A 22,437-nucleotide genomic window follows, 5' to 3' on the forward strand; every position below is an offset into this window, starting at 1 on the left:
TATATGCATACATCACACTATAGCTATTGCTTGTCTTGAAGCTATACACTATTAGGCACAAAACTTAACATTTTATTTAATAGTCACTATTATCTAAGAGTCTATTTTATGAGAAAATGAAAAAGTTGAGTTTCTGATAAAAGCAGAACATGTTTCACTAGCTTGAGCTTGTGGTATTGGTGATTTGGTAAGACAGAGACTGGAGGGCATTCACTAAGTCTGGATGAATGCCTCACGAGTCTTGGTCTGCGCCTGTTTATCAGCACTACACCTGTGCCATTCACGCCAATCACTAATCCTGCGCTCATGTCTCCAGCCTAAGTATTAGAGCCACTGTCTGTGGATCTCTATCTTCAGTTGTCTGTATACAGTCTGTATACGTTCTGTTCAGGTATCTGTTCTGTCAGACCCATTATGTGTCTCTATATTCCATCATTTAGTCTGATTACGTTGTCAACCTCTATGTCTTTTGTTTCTGTCCGCAGCACCATCTCACGTCTGTCTTTCTTTTAAAGGTATATTCAAAGATTAATCAGATTTACAGAAGACAAAACAACCAAAACTATTTGTTTAAAAACATTGCACATCTTATATCAATTTAGGTCCAGCAAAACTTTATTTGGAAAATTAATACCAAATATCTAATAATCAGTTTCATTACTTCAGTGTCAATTTTGTGTGAGCTAATACATTTGTTAAGTGGCTAAAATTCAGACATCACCACCGTCCATTCAAGAAGTCACTTTACAAATGAATACAGAATTAATACTTTTCATTATTTGAGCATTTGCATTGCCAAAAGGTGCTGTTTAAAAAAAATAAAAGCAACTTCACATTTTTACAAAGACATTTTCAAATGACAATGAAATTTAAAAGAAACCTTTAGAATCTGGTCTTACAATGGATTGTGGCAGTCAACCGATAATCAATCAAACTGTTCATAACAAAGTAGCTCTTAATAAAATCAGTCCCAGTTGTAGTAAAGTACAGTGGAAAAAAAAAACACCTATGAAAATAAAACATGTACCTGACTGGTTTTAACAATTAAGCAACAAATAGACAAAAAAAATCCAAAGACACAAATATTTACATTCATCCAGGTTGTTTTAGCTGGCTATCAAGATAAGAAAAAATATGAACCAAGCAGTCCTGACTCACAAAAGCCATTCATAAAACAAAACAAAAATTAAAAATCTTTGGCCTTTGTACAACAGAAACCTCTGCTGAGAATAAATACATTAAATGTATATACATTACTGTATGCATGAGAAGTGAACTGTGATATGAAAATGGGGTGGAACATGGAAGCAAATTTCAATGTAAAACAAAACTCAAACTCAAGTAAACCTATTTTCCTATCCTTGTTCATCATTCGTCCTCCAGACACCATTTTGTAATACAATCTCTATCAAGATCAAATGTTTCCTTTCACGTTTTGATGGAATAGTAACAGTAAGAAAAGTTCAGTGTGAGCAAAAGTAAGCATTAAAGGCCTTAGGAAGGGAGTCTTTGGTTTGATTTCGATCAGATTAACATTTAGCTATGAGTAGCTCTCATTTTCATTCCAAGAAGTCATCCATTGTTTCTTCTCCGGAGGATCCATTTCCTCTTTCCCCGGCTCTTCCCTCTTTATCCGCACAGCATTATAACTGGGGACGCTGTCATCATACTTGGAACGTTTGAAAAATCCACACTGTTCAGGAAAAAAAGACAATTAGCGCAAGATAATGCTAACAATGCTAAACAGCATCTTTATACAGGAAATTGTGCAAAAAACAAAGACGTGGTGATGTTTGCAGTGTGTGCAGCATGCCTAGCATGAGGAAAGAACAAAACATTCAATGTTTTAAAGAAGATATAAGCAAGAATCTGGCGATAGAAAGAACCGTATGCGCTGAAAGCGAGAGAGGTGCTCCAGGAAACATCCCAAGCAGGCCAGAGAAATGTGCAAGTTTCCAAATCAAGCCACATCTAAAGGCTTAAAAGAGCCTTAGAGATTCAGACATTCAGTCAAACCCAGTCACACCTGAAGCTGAGTGAATGCAAACAAGTATAAACCCTTTTCCAACAACTTCACGCATGAATCGTTTGCATTCCTCAAAGCATTTTGCATATGTCTGAGCAATGAAAGCCATGGAAACTTCCACCGTTACCCCACATCTATGCACTGACAGGCAGCACGTGCTTCAGGCTAAAGTGGGTTAGCATTGGCTAACTCTTCATGCTAGCTCTGAGCACGCAGGTCAACTTGATCTGTGAGATCTTTTACCCTAAGAGAGAGGTTCTTGTTCTCTGTTTCTCTGTTTACGCATCTGAAGTCAGCCTCTCTTTTTCAGGTTCTTTGCTGCTTTTGCCGAAAAAACCACACTAAAAGGGGTAAAGGTTTGTGTTTTAAATACTTAATGTCATGTGAATAGTACAAAATGTTCAAAAAAATCTGTTTTCTGTTTCGGTCAATGTTCAATAAAAGTGACAGTAAACACAGGGTTAGGTAGTCCTAAATGGGTCTGGTTGCTAGTTTAGTCATATCATCTTACCTTCCCAAGCAAGAAGACCAAAATGCCCAGCAAAAGGAGTCCGAGTAAAATGGCCACCAGTATGACCCACCAGGGCATACCGCCGTACTGTGCAACTTTGCGCTCTGGAAACACGGTAACGCGTGCCTGTAACAGGACAAATCATCTTTTTTAAAAATGCATTTATCACCTCAAGATGAGTTTTCAGACCTACATATAAAAGTCAGTTTGACAGAAAAGACAAATTCATCAAAACATGGAAGGAGTAGTATATATGGATAAAAGCTGAAAATGTCCTCACCAGTGCTGGTTCATTTTTCAGCTGTATATTTGTAGCTGAGGTCTTGAAATCAAGTGATGCCTTGACAATAATATCAATGTAGTTCAATTTTGCATAGTCCTGTAAGAAATATTTTATCGATAGTTTAATGACATATAGTGTCCATGATAAAGACAAGGAAAAATATGTTAAAAGGAATGAGAAGGATCTAATTTATAACATGATGATATACAAGAAAAATGTAATGCCTCATCTTATGTAAACATCTTGAAATGTGAAAAATACGAAGAAAAAAATCCTCTTGAATACATGAGTAAACACATCTCATATGACGATTAAAAGGTTTTTAAATATAGTTTGCAAAGTAAAAAGTATTTTTATGGATTTCATGAATTATTAATCCTACCACATGATATTTTTACCTTGACACAATTTTATATTAATAAGCAGTGGATCAGTTTTGTTAATAATAAGTAATAATAATTTATTATTTATAATACATTAAATAGTTTATGCCATTTAAAAAAAAAAGAAGGTCACAAAAACGAACTGCCACACTCACCTCCAGGAAGGTAGAGTTCCAAAGGTAAGCTCTCATGCTGATGACAGCATTGCTGTCCATTCCCGTTAGAGGACACCTGAATGTTATACACTCCGCCCCATCCTCACACGACTAAAAACACAAGACAGTAATTAGAAACAGTACTCTGACTATCACCTCAAGGACACACATGCATTCAAAAATACGTCATTTTTGCAGCCTTAAGCTGAAATGCTTTTAATTATTGTTTTGAGGGTCTGAATACTTCTGTCACTGTGACATTTCAGTTTTTTTTTTTTTTTTTTTTATATTTGCTAAGTTATAACTCATTTTGAGGTATTTAGTGTAGAGTGAAAAAAAATTCTATTAGTCTGAATGCATTGTATTCTTCATGTTTGGTTGACTTTACCAAAACTGTGTATTTCCTCTTGTCAGTAAAAAGAGAGACTGTTCCCTCTTTTGCAGGAGTTTCCCCAATTTCGCGTTTAGTTCGTGACACTGAAGGCTCCTAGATAACCATAAGACAAAATAAACAATCAGTTAATTTCAACATGGATGCATCGTTTTAATAACAAACATTTTGACTGTAATTAAGATTTTAGAACTACCTTCAAACCGAGTTTGTTGACCTCATCTTGATTGGAGCAGCTGAAGCTGTCTAAACCGGTTGGGGTCATCTTCATGAGGTACAGCAGCCACTTGCCCTGAGAGTTATGCTTAGGCCATTGAATAATCATAGAAGCCGTGCCGAATGATTTAAGGGGTTTGCCCAAATTTGTAACCTGTAAATCAATATATTTAAAAAATAAAATAAAAAAAAAACTCTAAACACCGTGACATGTAAGATAATTTGTATGCAAATAAAGAAATATTTTCTAAACAAACCAAAGGAGGTATTGTAAATGTACAAAATGTATGCTTTATATACAAAATATTAAGTTTTATGTAAGGAAATCTAATAGTCACCCTGAATTCATAGTCAATTGGACTGCCGACATCAGTTACCAACTTCATTGCGCTCTCTCCTTTAACTTCTCCAGTAAAGTAGACCTGAGATGGCTTAGCAATGCTGGAGATGGTACATGAAAACAGTACATGAAGATACAAATAAAGGACACAGATATTATAATCATCAGAAGATGAGAAATGATAACCTACCCTGAGAGGGACAACAGCAGCTGGATCTTAACAATGGCTTTGGCTTTGATTGCTTGTAACTGCTTCTGATCACTTGTCCTGTAATTAGCAAAAAGAAAAATGGAAATATGAATCTATGCTAAAAACAAAAGAAAATACTAAGAAAGTTTTGATACTATGTCTTTGGCAAGAGTTAAGCAGCTACTCACGTTTTGAGTTTAAGGTCAATTTCAATTTCAGTGGTATCCAAAGAAATTCCTCCCGTGTTCAGAATGATGTAAAACGTTGTCTGAAAAAGTTTTTTTTTGTTTTTTTCCACATGTAAGTCAAAACACCAAAAATAGAGCTTTTCTATTATAATGACATAAAATACAAATAAAAAAACTATTATACTGTCTAATATTATTCAAATATTCACCTCAGCATCTTTATTGAATGGATTTCCAAGTTCACAATCGGCTTGTGACCCATTCTGATTGGCTAGACAAATGACTGGTTTAGCCTGTAAAGATTTAGGAGCACTTCAAAACAAATTCTTAAAATATTAAATGATGATAAAAATAATGAACAATAAATCATTTGGTCATAAATTAGACATCCAGAAGCTGAACTTACACCAGATTTAGTGCGAACGGCAGAATAAGAGAGGGATTTGGGGAACGAGGAAGACAGCTGCGCTTCATACGCATCTTCACCCTGGTTCACCACCTTGATCTCCAAGGCAATGTCCTTCTGATCACTAAGAGACAGGATGGGAACTCCATTTTCCCTGTGAGGAAAGAGAAACAGAGAGATTGAAATGAATTCTTCTTCACAACACTTTATTTTGCCATTTGTTTTGAAGTTTGTTTGCTCATTCATTTGAACACAACTGATGTCACTTTTAGCGCTCCAAATGACAAGTTTTTGTTTACATAATATAAATGTGTACTGTGTATATTATCATGCATCTGTAAATATACACATGCATGTATATATTTAAAAAATATTTACATGTATTTAAATGTACATGTTTATATTCATATCATTTATATTATACATAAATATATTTAATATACAAATATAATATTTTTCTTAAATACTATATTTAAATGTCACTTAAAAAAGACATGAGGGAGCAGCCTGAATGCGTTCCGAAATTCCAACATATTAAAAACATGATAGTAAAATGATATGGTAGTCATTTCAATAAAAAAACATAAATAAATAAAAACTCACTCAGGTAATGGATGAAAGATTTCTCTGTTTTGTTCCCTGGTGTGGAACTTATACTGTAGTTGCAGGTCACTCTGACAGACATGATCAGCACCACATCCTTCCTTGATAAATTGAACCTGAAAGCCAATATGATTCAGAACAACATTTAATACTGAATGAGATCTGTAGACGTGTTTGGTACCGGTTTACTTCAGTTCTTCAAGTATAAAAAATTAAGTTAGTTGGATAAAGTTGAGCAGTTTGTTGGTAAACCATTTTAAAAATGATATTTAAGAGTAACAAACTGAAAATTGAAACAAAATTTTCACTATAAATATGAAAATCAACATACATTTGATAATATTCAACATGCTATGATAATATTTTGAATAAAATATGATAAATGTCTGGAGTCAACATGATTTTTTTAAAGAATTTAAAGATTCATTAGATTGAACCGAAGATATATTAAGATCACTTTATATACAAAAATATAAAGCAACACAACTGTCTTCATAATAAAAGTTTCTTGAGCAGAAAATCAGCATATTAGAATGATTTCTGAAGGATCAAGTGAACCTAAAGACATTGCATCACAGGTATATATTACATTTTAAAACAAATTCACAATTATTTTAAACTGTAAAATTATTTCACAATATTTTTGTTTTGACTGTATATCTGATCAAATCATTTCAGCATTGATGAGAATAAGAGTTTTCTTTCAAAAACATACAAAAATCTTACCAACCCCAAACTTTTGAATGAAAGTGTATATCGTACCCTGCCGCTCTAAAGTTTGGGATCAGTAAGATTTTTAATGTTTTTTAAAGAAGTTTCTTCTGCTCATCAAGGCTGTATCTATTTGATCAAAAATACAGAAAGAAATGTTATTTTGTGAAATATTATTGCAATTTAAAATAACAGTTTTCTATTTTAATATATCATTTTGAACAAATGCTGCTCTTTGTATTCTTTGTATAATTTTGTATTCATCAAAGAATCAAAGAAAAAAAGTATCACGTTCCAAAAAACAATATGAAGCAGCACAACAGTTTCAACACGCATAATAAATCAATATATTAGAATGATTTCTGAAGGATCATGTGACACTGAGTAATGATGCTGAAAATTCAGAGCTGCGTCACAGAAATAAATTATATTTTAAAGTATATTAAAATAGGAAACCAATATTAGAAACTGCAATAAGATTTCACAATATTACCGTTTTTTTTCCTGTATTTTTGAACTAATACAGCCTTGATGAGCAGAAGAGACTCCCTTAAAAAATAATCTTACTAATCCCAAACTTTTGAGCAGCAGTGTATATTATAAATAAGATCATGGTAGATCACTGAAAATGCAAAGATTGCTTAGGAAGATGATGGTACCTTGGTAACAGTGGTGGCTTCTTGGTTAGAGTCCAGGATGGGAAGCAGGTTAGGGAGAGCGCTCTGTCTCTTCCTGCGTCTGGATGGGTTCTGGATCTCCACAGAGACTTCAATCGGGATACCTCTCAGTTTGTCTCTTAGGGTTTCCTTTGTACATAATATACTTGCATTATTAAAAGACATTAACATTTTACATTGTTTGCAGCATAATGCCATTCCATAACTAAAGCGTCAAACGTGCCTTTAATCCAGAAGTAAAAACAATCACCACTAGATGGCAGTACTTCCTTTTTTACTGCATCAAGGTAAAGCCATTCCTAACTACCCCTGTTGATTTATTGTCAGAGTTCCCCCCTGTAATGTTATTCTGAAGTCCTCAAGTTAAAGTTGTAACTTTAACATCATGTCACTCAGTAGTTGTAATTTTCCCCTCTAAATGGGATCTGCTGTACCTGCAGTTTGAGGCCTCTGGTAACGCAGCTTTCTGTGCCCTGACCCTTGAGCTCTACGACTCCTGTGCTTTCATACTCATTGGCTGAGCGCGGGTTGAAGATGACTCTAGAAGGAAGATTAAGTTTCTTCCTTTCAGATTCAACCTTGATAGTGTATTTCACCTCTAAAGAAGGAAAAAAAGACATGGTCAAATAACAAAATGTTGCCATTTGTTTACAGAGATAAGATTCTGCACAACAGAGATGGACAATTACTGAGTAGTACCTGTGAAGGTAAACAACAAACATGTACTTACTCAGAGTAGGATTGTAGGTTTTGGGTTTGACTGAAAATTTGAAGCAGGCTTTCACATCAAGGCTAAAAAACACAATAAAACCTTGCTTTTAGATGGGGGTTACTGGCTATTTGCTCGTTTAATAAGGATTGCTTGTTTTGATTATAGTTTTCTCACCATATAGTGTCTCCACAGTTTTTCTGAGTGAGGTCTAGCTCCTTTGGAGTGGTGATGACAGTCTTTTCAATGCTGATAACTGAACGTGCTCTATAGTGTAAGACCCATAATTTAATCATTCATCCATATTGCTAAATGAAGATAAATATTAAATGATAATAATGATAATGATAATAAAGTGAGGATATATGAAAATGCATGTTGGTAAAAATGAAATGAAATGAAATTGTTTATAAAAATCATAATAGGTTGTCTACCAATATGATCATACCTGTACACAAGCACTGAATCAGAGAGAGATCCGATAGCCAGATCAGGGTAATTATTTCTGTCTAAATCCATGTTCCCAGCAAGAGAGTATCCAAAGAGTTTCATGTTGTGATCTTGTCCTTCAAGAACCTGAAATTATTGAATTTATTATTGAAAAATCAATGAGTGAATACTGAAGGAAAACTGAAAGAAAAGAAAAGCGAATATATGGCTATACCTGGGCTTTTTTAAGGCCTTGAGGTGAACCATGGAAGATATATACGTTTCCAGCTCCATTACTGTCATATGGGGCACCAACTGCAACATCTGAAAAACAGCAGGATTACATTAAGAAAACTAGTTACATATTACATCCAAATATTATTGTGGTTATCACCATTAACATAGAAATATTTTAATGTTAATTGATGTATATTACGGCATCCTTTCTTCTCTTGAATCTGTTGGTTCTGGATGTTTTGCATTAGCTGTATTCACAGAAGAGACTATATACTAAACACATACCATGATAACCATCCAGGTTCACATCTCCCATGTTTTCCACAGCCAAACCAAACATGGAATAAGCAGCTCCCTCAATTCTCTTGGGGGTGATCTTGTCCCAAGCTCCTTCCTCGTTAAGATAAACATAGATGGCCCCACCGATATCACCGTCCTTAATAAAGTACTGAGGTGCTCCGACTACAATGTCCTGCCACCTGTTTTAATAATCAGTGCAGAATAATTATACATTTAGTGTTGCTATTAATAACTAAAACTAAAACTATTAAAATTTGAAAACAAATATATATATATTAATTCAAAATAAAGCTGGAATAATAAAATTTAAAAAATAAAATAAAACAAACATTAGATGAATGAAATAAAATAAAAATAAACCTTAGATAAAAAAACCTTAACAAAAGTTTTAAATGTTGCCTCTAAAAAAGGTCCATTTAAAATATAAAATTACTAAAACTACACTAAAAATAAATGAAAGCTAAATAGACATATTAAAAAATTAAATATAAAAACCACATAATAAATGAACTAAAACTTAAATTACATTAACAACAGAATATATATATATAAAAAAGCTAATTTATGAATAAATACTATAAAAGATATAAATACTACTAAAGAAACACTGATCTACAACAAATAAAACAAACATGCAAAACATGCTTAATGACACTATTTTAGAAATAATATAATATAATATATAATTCTGTTGTACTATATCTTACCCATCGCCATTAATGTCAAGCACTGCAAGATCATAACCAAAGGAAGAGGCAAGTCCGGCACCCTCCAGGATGTATTCAGCTGTCAACATAGATGATTTAACATTGTCCTTCTTTAACAGCACAACTGCCCCACTGTGATTGGCTCTTGGAGCCCCAGCAACTATAGTCAACTGGCCTCTCTTGGTCAGCATTTTTCCAGAGTCCAAAGAGAAACCTGTGACAGATCCAACCAATTAGGACATTTGATAAAGATTAGTTAACCAAAAGAATACTGAAAATCTTTGAATGATTATGGAACATGCAATAATAAACCCATGAACAACATCAATGCCAACATGCATGATTCTGACTGACTTGGACACTCATAGTATGTCATAGTTTTGCTCATGCAATGTGGATGCCAACACAAAGACAGCTTCAAAACAATAATGTAGCAACAACATTCACATGTGTTCGGAAAAAAGACACAATGTATAGGATGTAGGTTGAACGCAAATAATTGGTCAAGTTGGCGTCCATGAAATCCCACAAACCTAAATAGCTATTGTAGGCCACATCGTAAACGTTCTCCTTGGCCACCTGAAGGGGAGGTGACTGATACACAAACTGATCAGGATGGCTACTGGATATGCAGTTCAGTCATGAACAGCACACCTACATTTACACAAACAAGATTTGCACTAAATAAAGCACAACAACCAAAACCTAAAACCTAAAATGGATTAAAACCAAACAAAAGATATAAAAAGCGATATATTTCTATGCCTTGCGTCCTAACTGTGCTGGAAGCGTTTATACATCCTCCGAAACACAGCAGAATTCTTTAGCGAGACTGATCGAGTGATGTGGATGATGAATGGACTGTCATGTGATGATGGACTCACCTAAATAACTGTTAGCAGGGACAGGCACCAGGTCTGGATCAAGTCGGCCCTCGTCTCCAACTTCATATGGGCCATCATCAAAGATATTCTCTTCCCACAGAGAGCTGTTCTTCTGCTCCATCCGCACCACTCCTGACATCCACCCAGCGGAGGAGTGAGTGAAAATGAAAGGAAAAGGGTGAAGGATTGAGGATGGAGAAAGTGAATGAGTTAAGAGATGAAGCAAAGATGTCAGAAAAGAAGTTTCAAAAGGGGGGATAAAATACAATATGTCAGATGCAATGAACTGATAAATAAAATTAACATGTCGTGAAGGTGCAAAAATTGCATGATGTGGGGAATTATGGGTCTTATTTGACAGTGGACATTGCTTGACCTTCCCATAACAACTGGGTTTTCACTTAATCCCAAAAATGAGAATTACCTATACTTCAACACAAACATACATACAAGCACTCTGATCCAACTTGTCCTCCAATACCTTTCCAGTTGTAAGCACCCGGTGCGCCAAACACCAGGTAGTGATAGTCCTTTGTGAATGTGGCAGAGAGACCTTGCTGGCATGATCCAAAGCGCTCGTGTCCTCTGTTTCTTCCGTTACAGAACATCCAGTCCCCTCCATCTTCATCAGCGCCATTATTAATCGTTAGGTCCTCACTTAGTACATAGCAACGTCCCGTCACATCACGTAGCTCCTGAGGTGTTTCCACAAATAAGCGGCGCTGGTAGCGATGTGCACAGACCTGGAGTGAGGCAGCAGGAGTTTGATGTAAATCAGTGAAATAAATAGCATAAAACTCTAATAAATAAATAAATAACTAAACAAATAATCATGATAAATACTAAAAAAAAACTAATAAATAAAAACTTTTTTGCACTGTTACAAAAAGGATATTTCAGCTATATACTACTGTTCAAAAAAACAAAAAACATTTGGGGTTGGTAAGATTTCTTAGTGTTTTTTTTTTTTACTCTTTTTTTCTTTAACAAGGTTGCATTTATTTGATCAAAAAGTAAAATATTGTGAAACATTATTACAATCTAAAATCAAATTATTCTATTGTAATATATTTTCAAACGTATTTAAGTTTACTAAATATCGAAAGAACAGCATTTATTTGAAATAAAAAAGCTTCTGTAACATTTGATCAATTTAATTCGTCCTTGCCGAATACATTTTTCCCCTTATTTTTACATTTAGATTATCTTGGCTGTCATCTTTAGCAAATCTCAAAATGAATATCTATTTTTTATACTGTACATTGTAATTCCTAAATTCACTTGTAGTGTTTAACATGAATGATTTCAGTTGTTATTTTTTTATTTTAATTAACCTTGATTAATCATATATCCAAATATATGTGTGTACTGTGTATTTATATGTATATATTAATATACACACATAATTGTATATACTTAAGAAGTATATGTAATATTTACATTTATATATTATATAAATCATATATATATGGGTAGTTGACGTATCAATGTATGGTGTGACGATTTTTACATTTTTGCTGTGTCACACCATAGGACACATTTGTCAACTACCCATATCTGAAATATAAACATGTAACCTATGTGCGTGTATATATATGCATATAAATATATACAGTACAGGCACATATATTATGTAAACACAGATTTTTACTATGGATGTGTTTAATCACGATTAATCGATTTGACAGCACTATTTTATTTTTACTCATTTAGATTATGCTCTGCACCATTTATCGATTAGTGCTGGCAATAATTGTAATAATGGTGCATCCATAATTTCAGCACAGAAACAGACACACACAGACACAGACACACACACTGTCTCTTACCAATATCTTTCCTCCAGGTCCCTGGCTCTGTACAGTAACTCCCATCCACTGGTTTTGCTTATTTTCAACTTTCTGGTTTTCTACATGCACAATAGAAATATTCACTTAACACATGCAGTAACTCATTATAATGTGTCTTACTTTCATGTGTTTGAGTTTACCATCATTGTCAAACATCACTCGTTGGCATGACTGACTGAGAGAATTTATGTCACAGTTGTACATCCCTCCCGTAATTGTTGACTTCTGCCTGGGCAATGCTCTAGCTTTTGGGGCACCAACAAGCAACCTGTAAACCAACAGAAATGTATTCATGGATTTGCAATACATTGAATTTCACATTATAAATCTGTTTACACTGATTCAGTGATCTGTTGATTCAGTTGCACACACAACAAACCACCAACATTTCATTTTTATCTTCTATTTCTCCCCACGTGGGTCTTCACCAGGATCTTCAGTGGAAACAATGGAGATTCAACAACCCACATAGAAAATGAGCCATTGTCTGGACACAGTATACTTGTGCACTGTGTATTAGAGAGTGGGGGAAAGTCTTCTGTACACTCTTTCTATTCTTTGAACTGAAAAACTCCAGAGAATAGCTTTTGTCTTCCGAATAAAAGAAATTTAGTCCACAGAAAACCTAGGACATTCACCACCAAAGACTGTATCTCTGGTTTCACTTCATTTATGTGAGTGAAAGCCTCTTTTCTCTTCTTTGGATTGACTGGTTCAGCGATAACATTCATCCCAACACTTCACAGATTTTAGCTACACAAGCTCTCTTTGTGGGCATAGAAAAAAAGGGTCTGACTGAAGAAAAGCCTACATTTCCCACAATACCCTCACCAAAAAGTTGAAGGAAGAGTAAAAGCACTTGGCAATGTCCAAGAACTCTTTAGATACATACACTGTTTTACTTTTAGGGGTACAGTAGCTTGACGTGGGACTTTATATTTAACTTTTTACTTTATCTACCCCTTATAAGGTGCATATTAGTATGTTAGAGTAGTAATATGTATCCTCAAGACACAACAATGAACCTTTCAGGGGTAAATAAGGTACAGCGATGTCCCTTAAGGGTGCGCCATATAGGTATCATTTTTGCACATTTTCTTCTAAGAGTGTACAGGCCTCTTACTTTTGTTTAGGGTGTTAATACTGAAAGACCTGGACCATATGAGGTCACACATAGAGGACAATGACAAAAACTGGGTTTCCAATTTCAATGTCATTTGGGAAATGCAGTTCAAATGCGGTCCATTTCAACCGTGCGAAACAATTCAGTCATTATTACCTTTATTACTTAAGCATTAAGATGAACAATGTGCTTGCATATCCCTAGCCCTGAAATTCAGTGCAGAATTCTAGGTTTGCATAGGTTTAAAAAAGGGTGAGGCATTTGGCATCCCTTCATTTCATGCTTTGATCTACTGATATTTCCAACAATCACTACTAATTCCTTCTGAGTGAACTACTATATAGACCAAGATCTGTCTGGATCACACAAAAAAGAGAATAGCTTTAGAGTCACATTTTCCAACAGACAGAGACAGCACTGTTTTTCTGAAAGGGCAACACAAACTTTTTTTGTGCTGGGCAAAAATAGCCACTGAATACCTGCTATTCATTGCACTCTTGAGAGCATACAGATTGCTACAGTGCTATGCATAAGTTTAGGCACCCATGCTAAAGTTGACTAAAAAGAGGAATAAAAAATAATCTTTTGGAAATTGAACTTAATCCAAAATGGCTTTTGGAATTAAAATAGCCCCACATCATCACATATCCTTCACCATACCTAGAGATTGGCATGGAGTACTTTCCATAAGATCACCTCTCAATGCAAATCAAACCAGCTATTAGGCTAACTGAAATAAAATCATGCCAATCTCTAGGTATGGTGAAGGCTATGTGATGATGTGGGGCTATTTTAATTCCAAAAGCCAAGGGAACTTTATCAGGATGCATAGTATCCTGGATCCATGAAGTAACTGGCCTTTAAAAATAAAAATCTGCCTGCCTCTATGGGAATTTAACATAGGGGTGCCCAAACTTATGCACCCTGTATTTTAAGGAAGAACATTTATTTATTTACGATACATTATTCATTCACAAAGAAAATTGGTGTCCTTAAAGGTAGGATTTTTCCCAATTTTTTTAATTAAGGCATTAAGTTCAATTTCCAAAAGATGATTTTTTATTCCTTTTTAGTCAACTTTAGCATGGGTGCCTAAACTTATGCATAGCACTGTATATCTGATGAAAATGTTCATGATTACATAAAATTTAAAGCAATGCACAGGCCTGAAAATAACTATATTACACAATACACATCCTACAACTCAACAAAGAGTGTTCTAGTGTCCATTAACTTTAGCCATAAAACTAAAGAAAAACAACAACAAAATATATTACTGACAAACATATTCATAAGAATATATTCATACACACAGTCAAAGCAATTCATAACCTTTGCAAACTGGTTTCAAATTCATATTGTATTTGTATTCATATTGTATTGTATTATGTAATTTGTAATTACGTTTTCTCATGATCAGGTTGATTTATACTCTGGAGCCGCAATATTTTCTCAAATGAATGCAGACAAGACCCCTTCATTTTATTAAAAGCTTTGTTATTGGACCAGCATCCCTTATGTTAATTGACCTACACATTTCAGGAAATTGCAATAATCTGGATCACAATCAGCTCCTGAACAGCATCATTCCATTCTGACAACCCCATAATTGATTTGTGGGTAATGTAATGTGTCTCCATTAATCACTCCCCAGAGAGATGTAACGAATAGCACGACAAGGATACGCCTCGCTACCACTATTGAGATGGCTTTGCTCCATTACAGTTATATCTACAGGACTAACAAGCCCAAATTCCAAGAAAAAAAGATGAAATTGGAAAGAACATTGCACATTTTTATTTAAAATCTTTGGAAAGTAAAAAAAAAAAAGAATGTCTACAGAACAACAGAAGGGAGAAGATGAAAGATTCAGAAAGTGAGAGCGATTAAGTGATAGAAGGAAAGAAAAGAGAGAGGTGGGGGTGGGGGAGGGGAGAACAGAGAGGACAAGTACTCTATTTACTAAGAGGTTTTTCAGAGAGAGTCCTGAGACCAGAGTCTGACACTGGCATTCAGTGATGCAGACAGAGAGAAATATGTCTCATCTATTAAAAATGTCAGGCTCTCAACATACTCAGAAAGAAGCAATTAAGCAATTACTCATTCTAGACAGTGAATGGTATTGACTTCTAAAGCATTTCATATAATAGGAACGCCGAAACTGCAGGCCTGGCAAATTGAAAAACGTTACTCTAATCTAGTAAAGTATTCGCAAGGTGTTTTACTCTTGCAGTGCTAGCCACTCATGTGCTCAGATGTTTGACCAAATTGATTATTTCAAACTGCTGATTTTAATTCATCTTTTCAATAAACAGCAACAAAGTAAAATACCCCATTAACTTTTAATGCAAAAGTTAAAGGCAGGTGTATCTGCTTTACAGTCAGATAACAATGCACAATAACCAACACAAGAAGTCTCTTTATCTCAAGACATATTAAAAAGTGTAAGAGTGTTTGGCACTGGTGCCAATACAATGATACTGGCTAGCTAAATATTATGGTGCATTTGACCTGTGCCATGTCAGAATTACTGTAATTACGAGCTTCCAACTTTACCTTTCATATCTTTGACAAACACATAATTATAACTCAGAATTTTGTGAAAGCTCCCATTTTTTGTGACATCATGTAAAAACAACCAAAATTGCTGCTAACAGTAGCAACCTCTAAACACATTTCTGTTGTGCCACTTTACAATAGACAGTGTTACTTGTTGCGCTTTCTTTGATTTTACAAGAGAATGTGAATTTTGCTGTCACTACAAACAAGGCCACACTTGGATTAATTTCTGCATTTACGACTGTTGCTGTACAAACAATTAATTCTAAAACTTAGAGTAGAATCATGTTGTAACTACAATAATTCCAATATGGCTTGAACACTGTGTCCCACACTTGTTTACTCACTGATACGGCTAAAAGTATGTTATTATTTGAAAAGCAGTAAATCGTGGTTATATTGTAGTAGGCCAAACAATTTTATAAACACGCTCTCATAATTTTGCATGGAATGCTAAGCATTGATGTTTTGAGGAATCTACAGAGGAGGCCATTGCTATGGTGCAAGAGCTGGGTCTGCTGAGGAGGTTTGGAGTGTCATGGTTCACATTACGATCTGACAGCCGCTGAATTACAGCTCCAGATGTGCCTCAAACATTTCAAAGACTCCAGGCTTAAAGATACAGACTGCAAACTGATATTACCTGACCTACTGTGCACAACAACGGTGCTGTTGGAGAACAAGATTTTCCAACTCCCTTTAGGCAATGATACATTCATGACTAGCTACAGGTCTAGGGGTCAGTATTCACAAAATATGAATTGAATAGAGCCAAGTTCATTGCTAACACTCACAGGGCCTAGCTTTGATCTTTTCGGTGGTTTGATATTTCTCTATGGCTCAATAGGCTATTCAAGATCTTAGTGAGCCACCCTTATCACAGGGTCTAGACTGTAGGCTACAATGCACATGCATGAAGTCCATCAAATATGGTGAACAAAAGCTCAAACATGCTTGCTTGATATACAAGAACCAATGTAGTTTGTTCCAGTGCATTAAGCAATTACTATGATGCTGCCATTGACCATATTTAATGTGCTCTTTGCTCTATGTATGTGCATTGTTCATCATCCCTATTTGTAAATAACAGCTCGATTTCAATCTCAGTAAATTAAATCTGTTCCTAACATGAAGCAATCAAACTGTTTGACATATGGATTGCTTTTACAATGTCTTTATGAACTTTTTGAAGCTTAAAAGTTTTGGTAGAATGGACTTTGGAATGGTTTCATTAAAAATATCTTCATTATGGGTTTCAAAAGAGTTTGGAAAAACGTGGGTGAGTAAATGATGACTATTGATGAATGCTGAATTTTCATTTTTGGGTGAACTATCACTGTAAAGGTGATAAAAAATGTATCTGCACAAACAAAAGTTTTTTTTCTTCTTCTTCTTCTTAATCTGTTGGCTTTTTGCCATTATTATATTTGAGATTGAAGAAATGAGAAAGTAGAGAGGCAATGGGATTGGGAAACGACACATCGAATGGGCAAACTACCGTGGGTTAATACCTGCCTGCTCTTACTGATGTACAAATTCAGCCCAAACTTTATGCCTACTCCTGCACAGGAAGCTAAGAGAATCACAGGAAGGAAGCAGTAGTCCATTTCCATGCAGACTGGACCCACTGCACTCTGGAATATGGGCTAACATATTATTGTATATACTGAATGTGTTTTTAGTGGCTACATTGTCCCACCATGTGTTAAAGCCAAACCAGATTAAAGTTTGATTATTATTGCTCAAGCACATGTTGAGGAAACACTAGATTCACTAGATTCAACCTTCAAAATATGTCACACAGCAAAGTTAAATGTGAAAGTTGGAAGACACAGACACCCCTGCCCCCACAGACACTCAGATTCTGTTCGTACCAGGACATGCATCTCAAATATGTCTCCTGTGACCACTTCTGATCAGATTTCAAAAGGAGGTTCTCAGATTTCAACAATATGTGATTTTGTGACTAGATACATCACTCACAATGTCAGAATGTTATCGCAGGTGGATGAATGGCAACCAAAGCAAAAAATAAATAAATAATAAGACAAGCGCTAAAAGTTGGTGCATGTCATATTTCAGGTTGAATGCTCACTGTTATTTTTTAGGTGAGTACCAGCATTACATGAACTCAGGTCACTGCATCTCCTGTGAAGCCTTCTGCATGTATATGTATGGGCTTGTCAGAATGTTTCAATTGGATGTTTATTTACTTTAATTTCTGCACAAACATTTAAAATCCTTAGCACAGTGGTTTATTGACAGGTGACTAGGCGTTGCTTCACTCTTGCCCAGAACACATTTTTACTATTGAATTAACTGGTGGATACCATTTTGTTTAACTAAATCTTTTAAAACAAAAAGAAAAGAAAGTGCTGCAATGTACTTACGAAACAACTCCCATTATGAAAGCACCACCAGCCCAGACTGCTTCAGTGAAGTACTGGCAAGTCAAAACCAATCAATTACTGGTGCCAAGATGAAGGCTCAGGTTCAGTGAGAGCTTAGATCTTAAAATTACTTTTGATATATTCATGTACCAGACTTGACATCAAGGTGTCTTACTCTATTTCTGCATTTGTGTCCACTATCAAAGTAGCCATTGTCTGTATCTGTGTATATGAGGTGGTTTTTCATATAGAGAATCTGTTTTACAAGTCCCCTTTAATTAGAAGCATTGTGCATTTTAGTACTGAGCACACACAGAATAAGAACGGAATCACTTCTCATTCCTCATTTCCAACTTGTGTTTGACTGTCACAAGAGAAATGTTAAGGTGCCAGACAAACGCACACACTGCCTACATTACCAAATAGCAGCTCCATCCTGCCAGCTATGACAAGCCAAGGAATTCTACATCAATGCCACACTCCCCCCAACACACACACACGCGCTGCCCTGCCTTGGCCTGCAGTAATGTGAATCACCTCCACACATACACACACCTGTAGGGCATGTGTCACTGACTAGAAGATTTGTTGTGTTCCAACACAGCCAGCCAGTCTGCCAAGCCCATGAGATACACACTGAGGATATGAGTCAGAGCACACACACACACACACACACACACAAATGTGATTTTCATACACTGGGTGTGGTTTGCAATATTTGAAATACATCATAAATCCATACAAATAAGATGCTGCTATATGAATTGCACAATCTAGGGGTTGCAAAATGTGGGTGATGTGAGGTTTGCTACTAAGCAACAGTTTGTCTTTCTTAAATTGTTATCCTGATAACCAAAAGTATGATGTTTGAATTTTACTGGATATATAACCACAACTATAATGAAAGGCTGTTCTCATAATCTTCTTGTTCCCTCTTTTTCCTGCTTTCGACAGTTTTGTTTCTGTGATAGTCTTGCTTACTCATCTAACTTGGCATTGTGCTAATTCGAGTATTGCTGGCTCTTGTATGATCAACAGCATGTGGTTTTCTACATTTATTGCTTTGTATAAAATAATGTGCTAAATAACTAAATGCAAATGTAAATCTAACACATCAAAACTCTACATCAGTCCCTTGTATAACTGGTAGACTCACTCTCTGCAGGACAAACATGAGGTCAATCCTGGCAGTCTCTCTCCTGTGCTGCCATGGTTGATGGCAGTAGAGAGGTTCAGGAATGAGTTACAGGCTTCTGCACACATTCTTTCACTTGAGTGTTAGGCTTGAAACTTACAATGCATGTCTGCCGCTGCCAAGGCAACACAGGTGTGTTTTTTAGTGAACCACCAAAACAATATCAAATTGTCATCACTGGGAATTCCATAAAATGTGTTCTAGAAACACTTTCTATAGTCTGCGAATCTCAAATAACCTTAAGAACTAAGGAGTGGGATCATTAGTACAGTCTAATCCTTGAAGTGTTTGAGGTCAAAGAGGTTTCAAATTAAAGAATGAAGGAGACCAGACATCTCCGCAGCGAGGAAGGAGAAGGAGACCAGACATCTCTAATGAGCTCCATGAAGCTAAATATGCATGCAGAGCTTATTTCCACGTAATGAGCACAGAAGTGGGTGGATAAAGTTGTGCCCTGAAATGACATAAACCTCGGAGTCCCAAATAAAAATGTTCATAAATTTATTATTTAGGCTTCTCTCCCTCATACCTTTTCCAAATCCGTATTACATTATCTTTTCCATTAGTTTCAACCCTCAAAAACACAAAGGTGACCAAAAAGTGACTAGACGACTTTTGTGCTATAGGTCTATTCCTTGTGATACAGCTTTGGAAATAAACTCAAAATAATGTCATTATTTGCTAATATTTTTCACCAAACAAATCGGTTGGAATCATTCAAAGCACGAATCAGCGATCTACAGATTCGTTTAAAAGATCCGACTCGCGCGAGTCATTAATTGTTCACGAATCGGACTTGCTACTCCTCTTGTGACCGATCTAAGAGCTAGGGGAGGAGGATTTTAAGATTATCAGCGAATAAAAAATGAAATTTCAGGGGGGTTTTTTGTTTACAAAATGACTGTATTGCTTGGAATATAGCGAGTAGGCCTATGCTATGATATATTTTGGTGATGCTGCAGCTGCGCCTTTTTTGAAATCTTCAGTCAATATTTTAATTTGATTTCTTCGAAACTTCTTTTGTTTTCCACAGAAAGATATGCTATGCGTTTAAAACGACAGCTAAATTTTCAGTTGAACTAATTGTTTGGGTCACATTATCTAATGCACTTGCTTGGAATGTGGAGCAAAGCATAGGGGCTTGTCGTGAGGCTTAACAGAAGGTCAGGTGTGGATTTCCTATGAGAATAGTAGGCCTATAATTATGTACATTGGTGTAACTTACTGCCCAAAAGAATCCAGCAGCCAACTATTAAATGTAGTTTGTAGGCTATTACAAACATATTCTACAATCAATGTGTTCAAAAACCAAAAAAATGTTCTACGACCAAAGTACCAAGATTCAATCTGCTACAAATGTGGAATAAACTCAACACGAAAGCCGCGATACATGGACTCCAAAGAGGATCAAATAAATGCTTACATTGTTTTATCAGCTGGTCTGAGTTGCCGGTGCATGGCAAGGGAGAAACCGAACAAGCTGTTGGCGTCTCCCGTTTTCCTGATAACATTGTCTGTGTCCAGGTTGAAGGCTGAGACCAGCGTCCATCCCAACAAACTGAGAAGCGGTAAAGTTAAAGTCCTGTAAGATCCCATAACGATGTTGGGTTGAGTTCTTTCTTTAGAGATGAGACTGCAGCCCGCTTCTGCTGGGTTTCTGGATGTCTATAAGGGAGGAATCTGTCTTACGTCCCTCCTCTCCTCCTCCACCCGTCCCCACCCTCATACGTGCCCCTACCTGCTCCGGGCTTCGTTTTCTCTCGTTATTTCGCATTCTTGCAGTTATTAGTAGCGTATTTTAACGTCGTATAATTTTTTTTTTTTTTTTTTTGAAGTCTCATTAATTTTTCACAACACTCATGATAAGCTAACCAGTTGGGTTGTGGATAAAACTGTATTTAGAGGGAGTAACACATTTTGTAACACATGCCTGTAACTGCTATTGCTTTTCTAAAATCGCATCCCTATATTTATTTGATTATACTCTATCTAATTTACCCATTTATAAATTTACAACCCTAAACCGTGCAAGATTGTGTCAAGTGGTATTGTTACATAAGCCTATACTGTGCAAAAATTTACCTTACTATTTTAATAAAACACTTATAAAATATGTATTATATTGTAGGGCCTACACTCTTAAAAGTAAAGGTGCTTCAAAAGGTTCTTCAAGCGATGCCATTGAAGAACCCTTTTTGGTTCCACAAAGAACCATTCAGTCAAAGGTTCTTTTAAGAACCTTCTCTTTCTTACCTTTTTATAATCTGAAGAACCTTCTTTCGCCACAAAGAACCTTTTGTGAAACAGAAAGTTTCTTCAGATGTTGAAGGTTCTTTATGGAACCATTTAGATAAAAAGGTTCTTCTATGGCATCGTGAAGCACCTTTATTTTTAAGAGTGTATACACTAATTTAACAGCTAAGATAAACAATGTTTCAGGACTTTTTTTCTTTCACATTTTACGCTCATACCCTCAGAATGTTTTTTGTCCATTAAATCATTTATTTATTTATTATTCTTTTACACAGAGACTCGCTATCATCTCATATGTGAACAGTGTAGCTCATTTCTAATTGGTTTGGGTTTTACAACTCTATGTTAAATCACTTCCCATTCACCCCATGCACAGCAATATTACAAATTAAAATTTGCTTATCTACATCAGGAGGTTATTGCTGTTAACAGTGAACCACACAAACATTACACCTTTATCTCTGTTATCTCTTTGTCTATGAGCATGTATTCTCAGATGTGCAAATTAACACAGACATTGCAGCATCTAATCTCTGGTTTATTGGACCCCCTGAGTTTTACACGATTTGGTTGAACCTGGCTAAAAGCCTAGTAGATGTTCTGTCCCAGATCTGTTTTTAGACAATTGGGACATTGAGACAATATAAGCATTGTAACTATAAGACTAAACCTATGAGCTTGTTTAATGCTACCAAAGGGATTGGGGATGTGGGGGTGGGGG

At 35.6% G+C, this 22,437-nt stretch overlaps 1 protein-coding gene across 2 annotated transcripts; it reads right to left on the reverse strand.

Annotated features, from left to right (window-relative positions):
* Positions 1-572: 572 nt before the first annotated feature.
* Positions 573-21,181, reverse strand: LOC306873401 (integrin alpha-6-like). Of its 2 annotated transcripts, XM_079422663.1 has the most exons (26): positions 20,887-21,181; positions 12,337-12,464; positions 12,176-12,255; positions 10,828-11,089; positions 10,347-10,478; positions 9,463-9,676; positions 8,741-8,934; positions 8,454-8,542; positions 8,238-8,365; positions 7,967-8,056; positions 7,811-7,872; positions 7,515-7,678; positions 7,063-7,209; positions 5,693-5,808; positions 5,090-5,243; positions 4,893-4,976; positions 4,684-4,763; positions 4,496-4,573; positions 4,304-4,406; positions 3,946-4,119; positions 3,747-3,845; positions 3,359-3,469; positions 2,818-2,916; positions 2,538-2,663; positions 2,270-2,367; positions 573-1,693 (listed from the first exon to the last, which is right to left on the reverse strand). In XM_079422663.1, exons 1-25 carry the CDS (start codon positions 21,057-21,059, stop codon positions 2,305-2,307), a joined length of 3,150 nt encoding a protein of 1,049 aa, XP_079278789.1. In that variant the 5' UTR covers positions 21,060-21,181; the 3' UTR covers positions 573-1,693; positions 2,270-2,304. The 2 variants fall into 2 exon arrangements, with proteins under 2 accessions (XP_079278789.1, XP_079278788.1); XM_079422662.1 differs by lacking the exon at positions 2,270-2,367.
* Positions 21,182-22,437: the final 1,256 nt, after the last annotated feature.

The sequence above is a fragment of the Barbus barbus genome (assembly GCF_936440315.1).
Source record: "Barbus barbus genome assembly, chromosome: 8".
Lineage (NCBI taxonomy): Eukaryota > Metazoa > Chordata > Actinopteri > Cypriniformes > Cyprinidae > Barbus > Barbus barbus.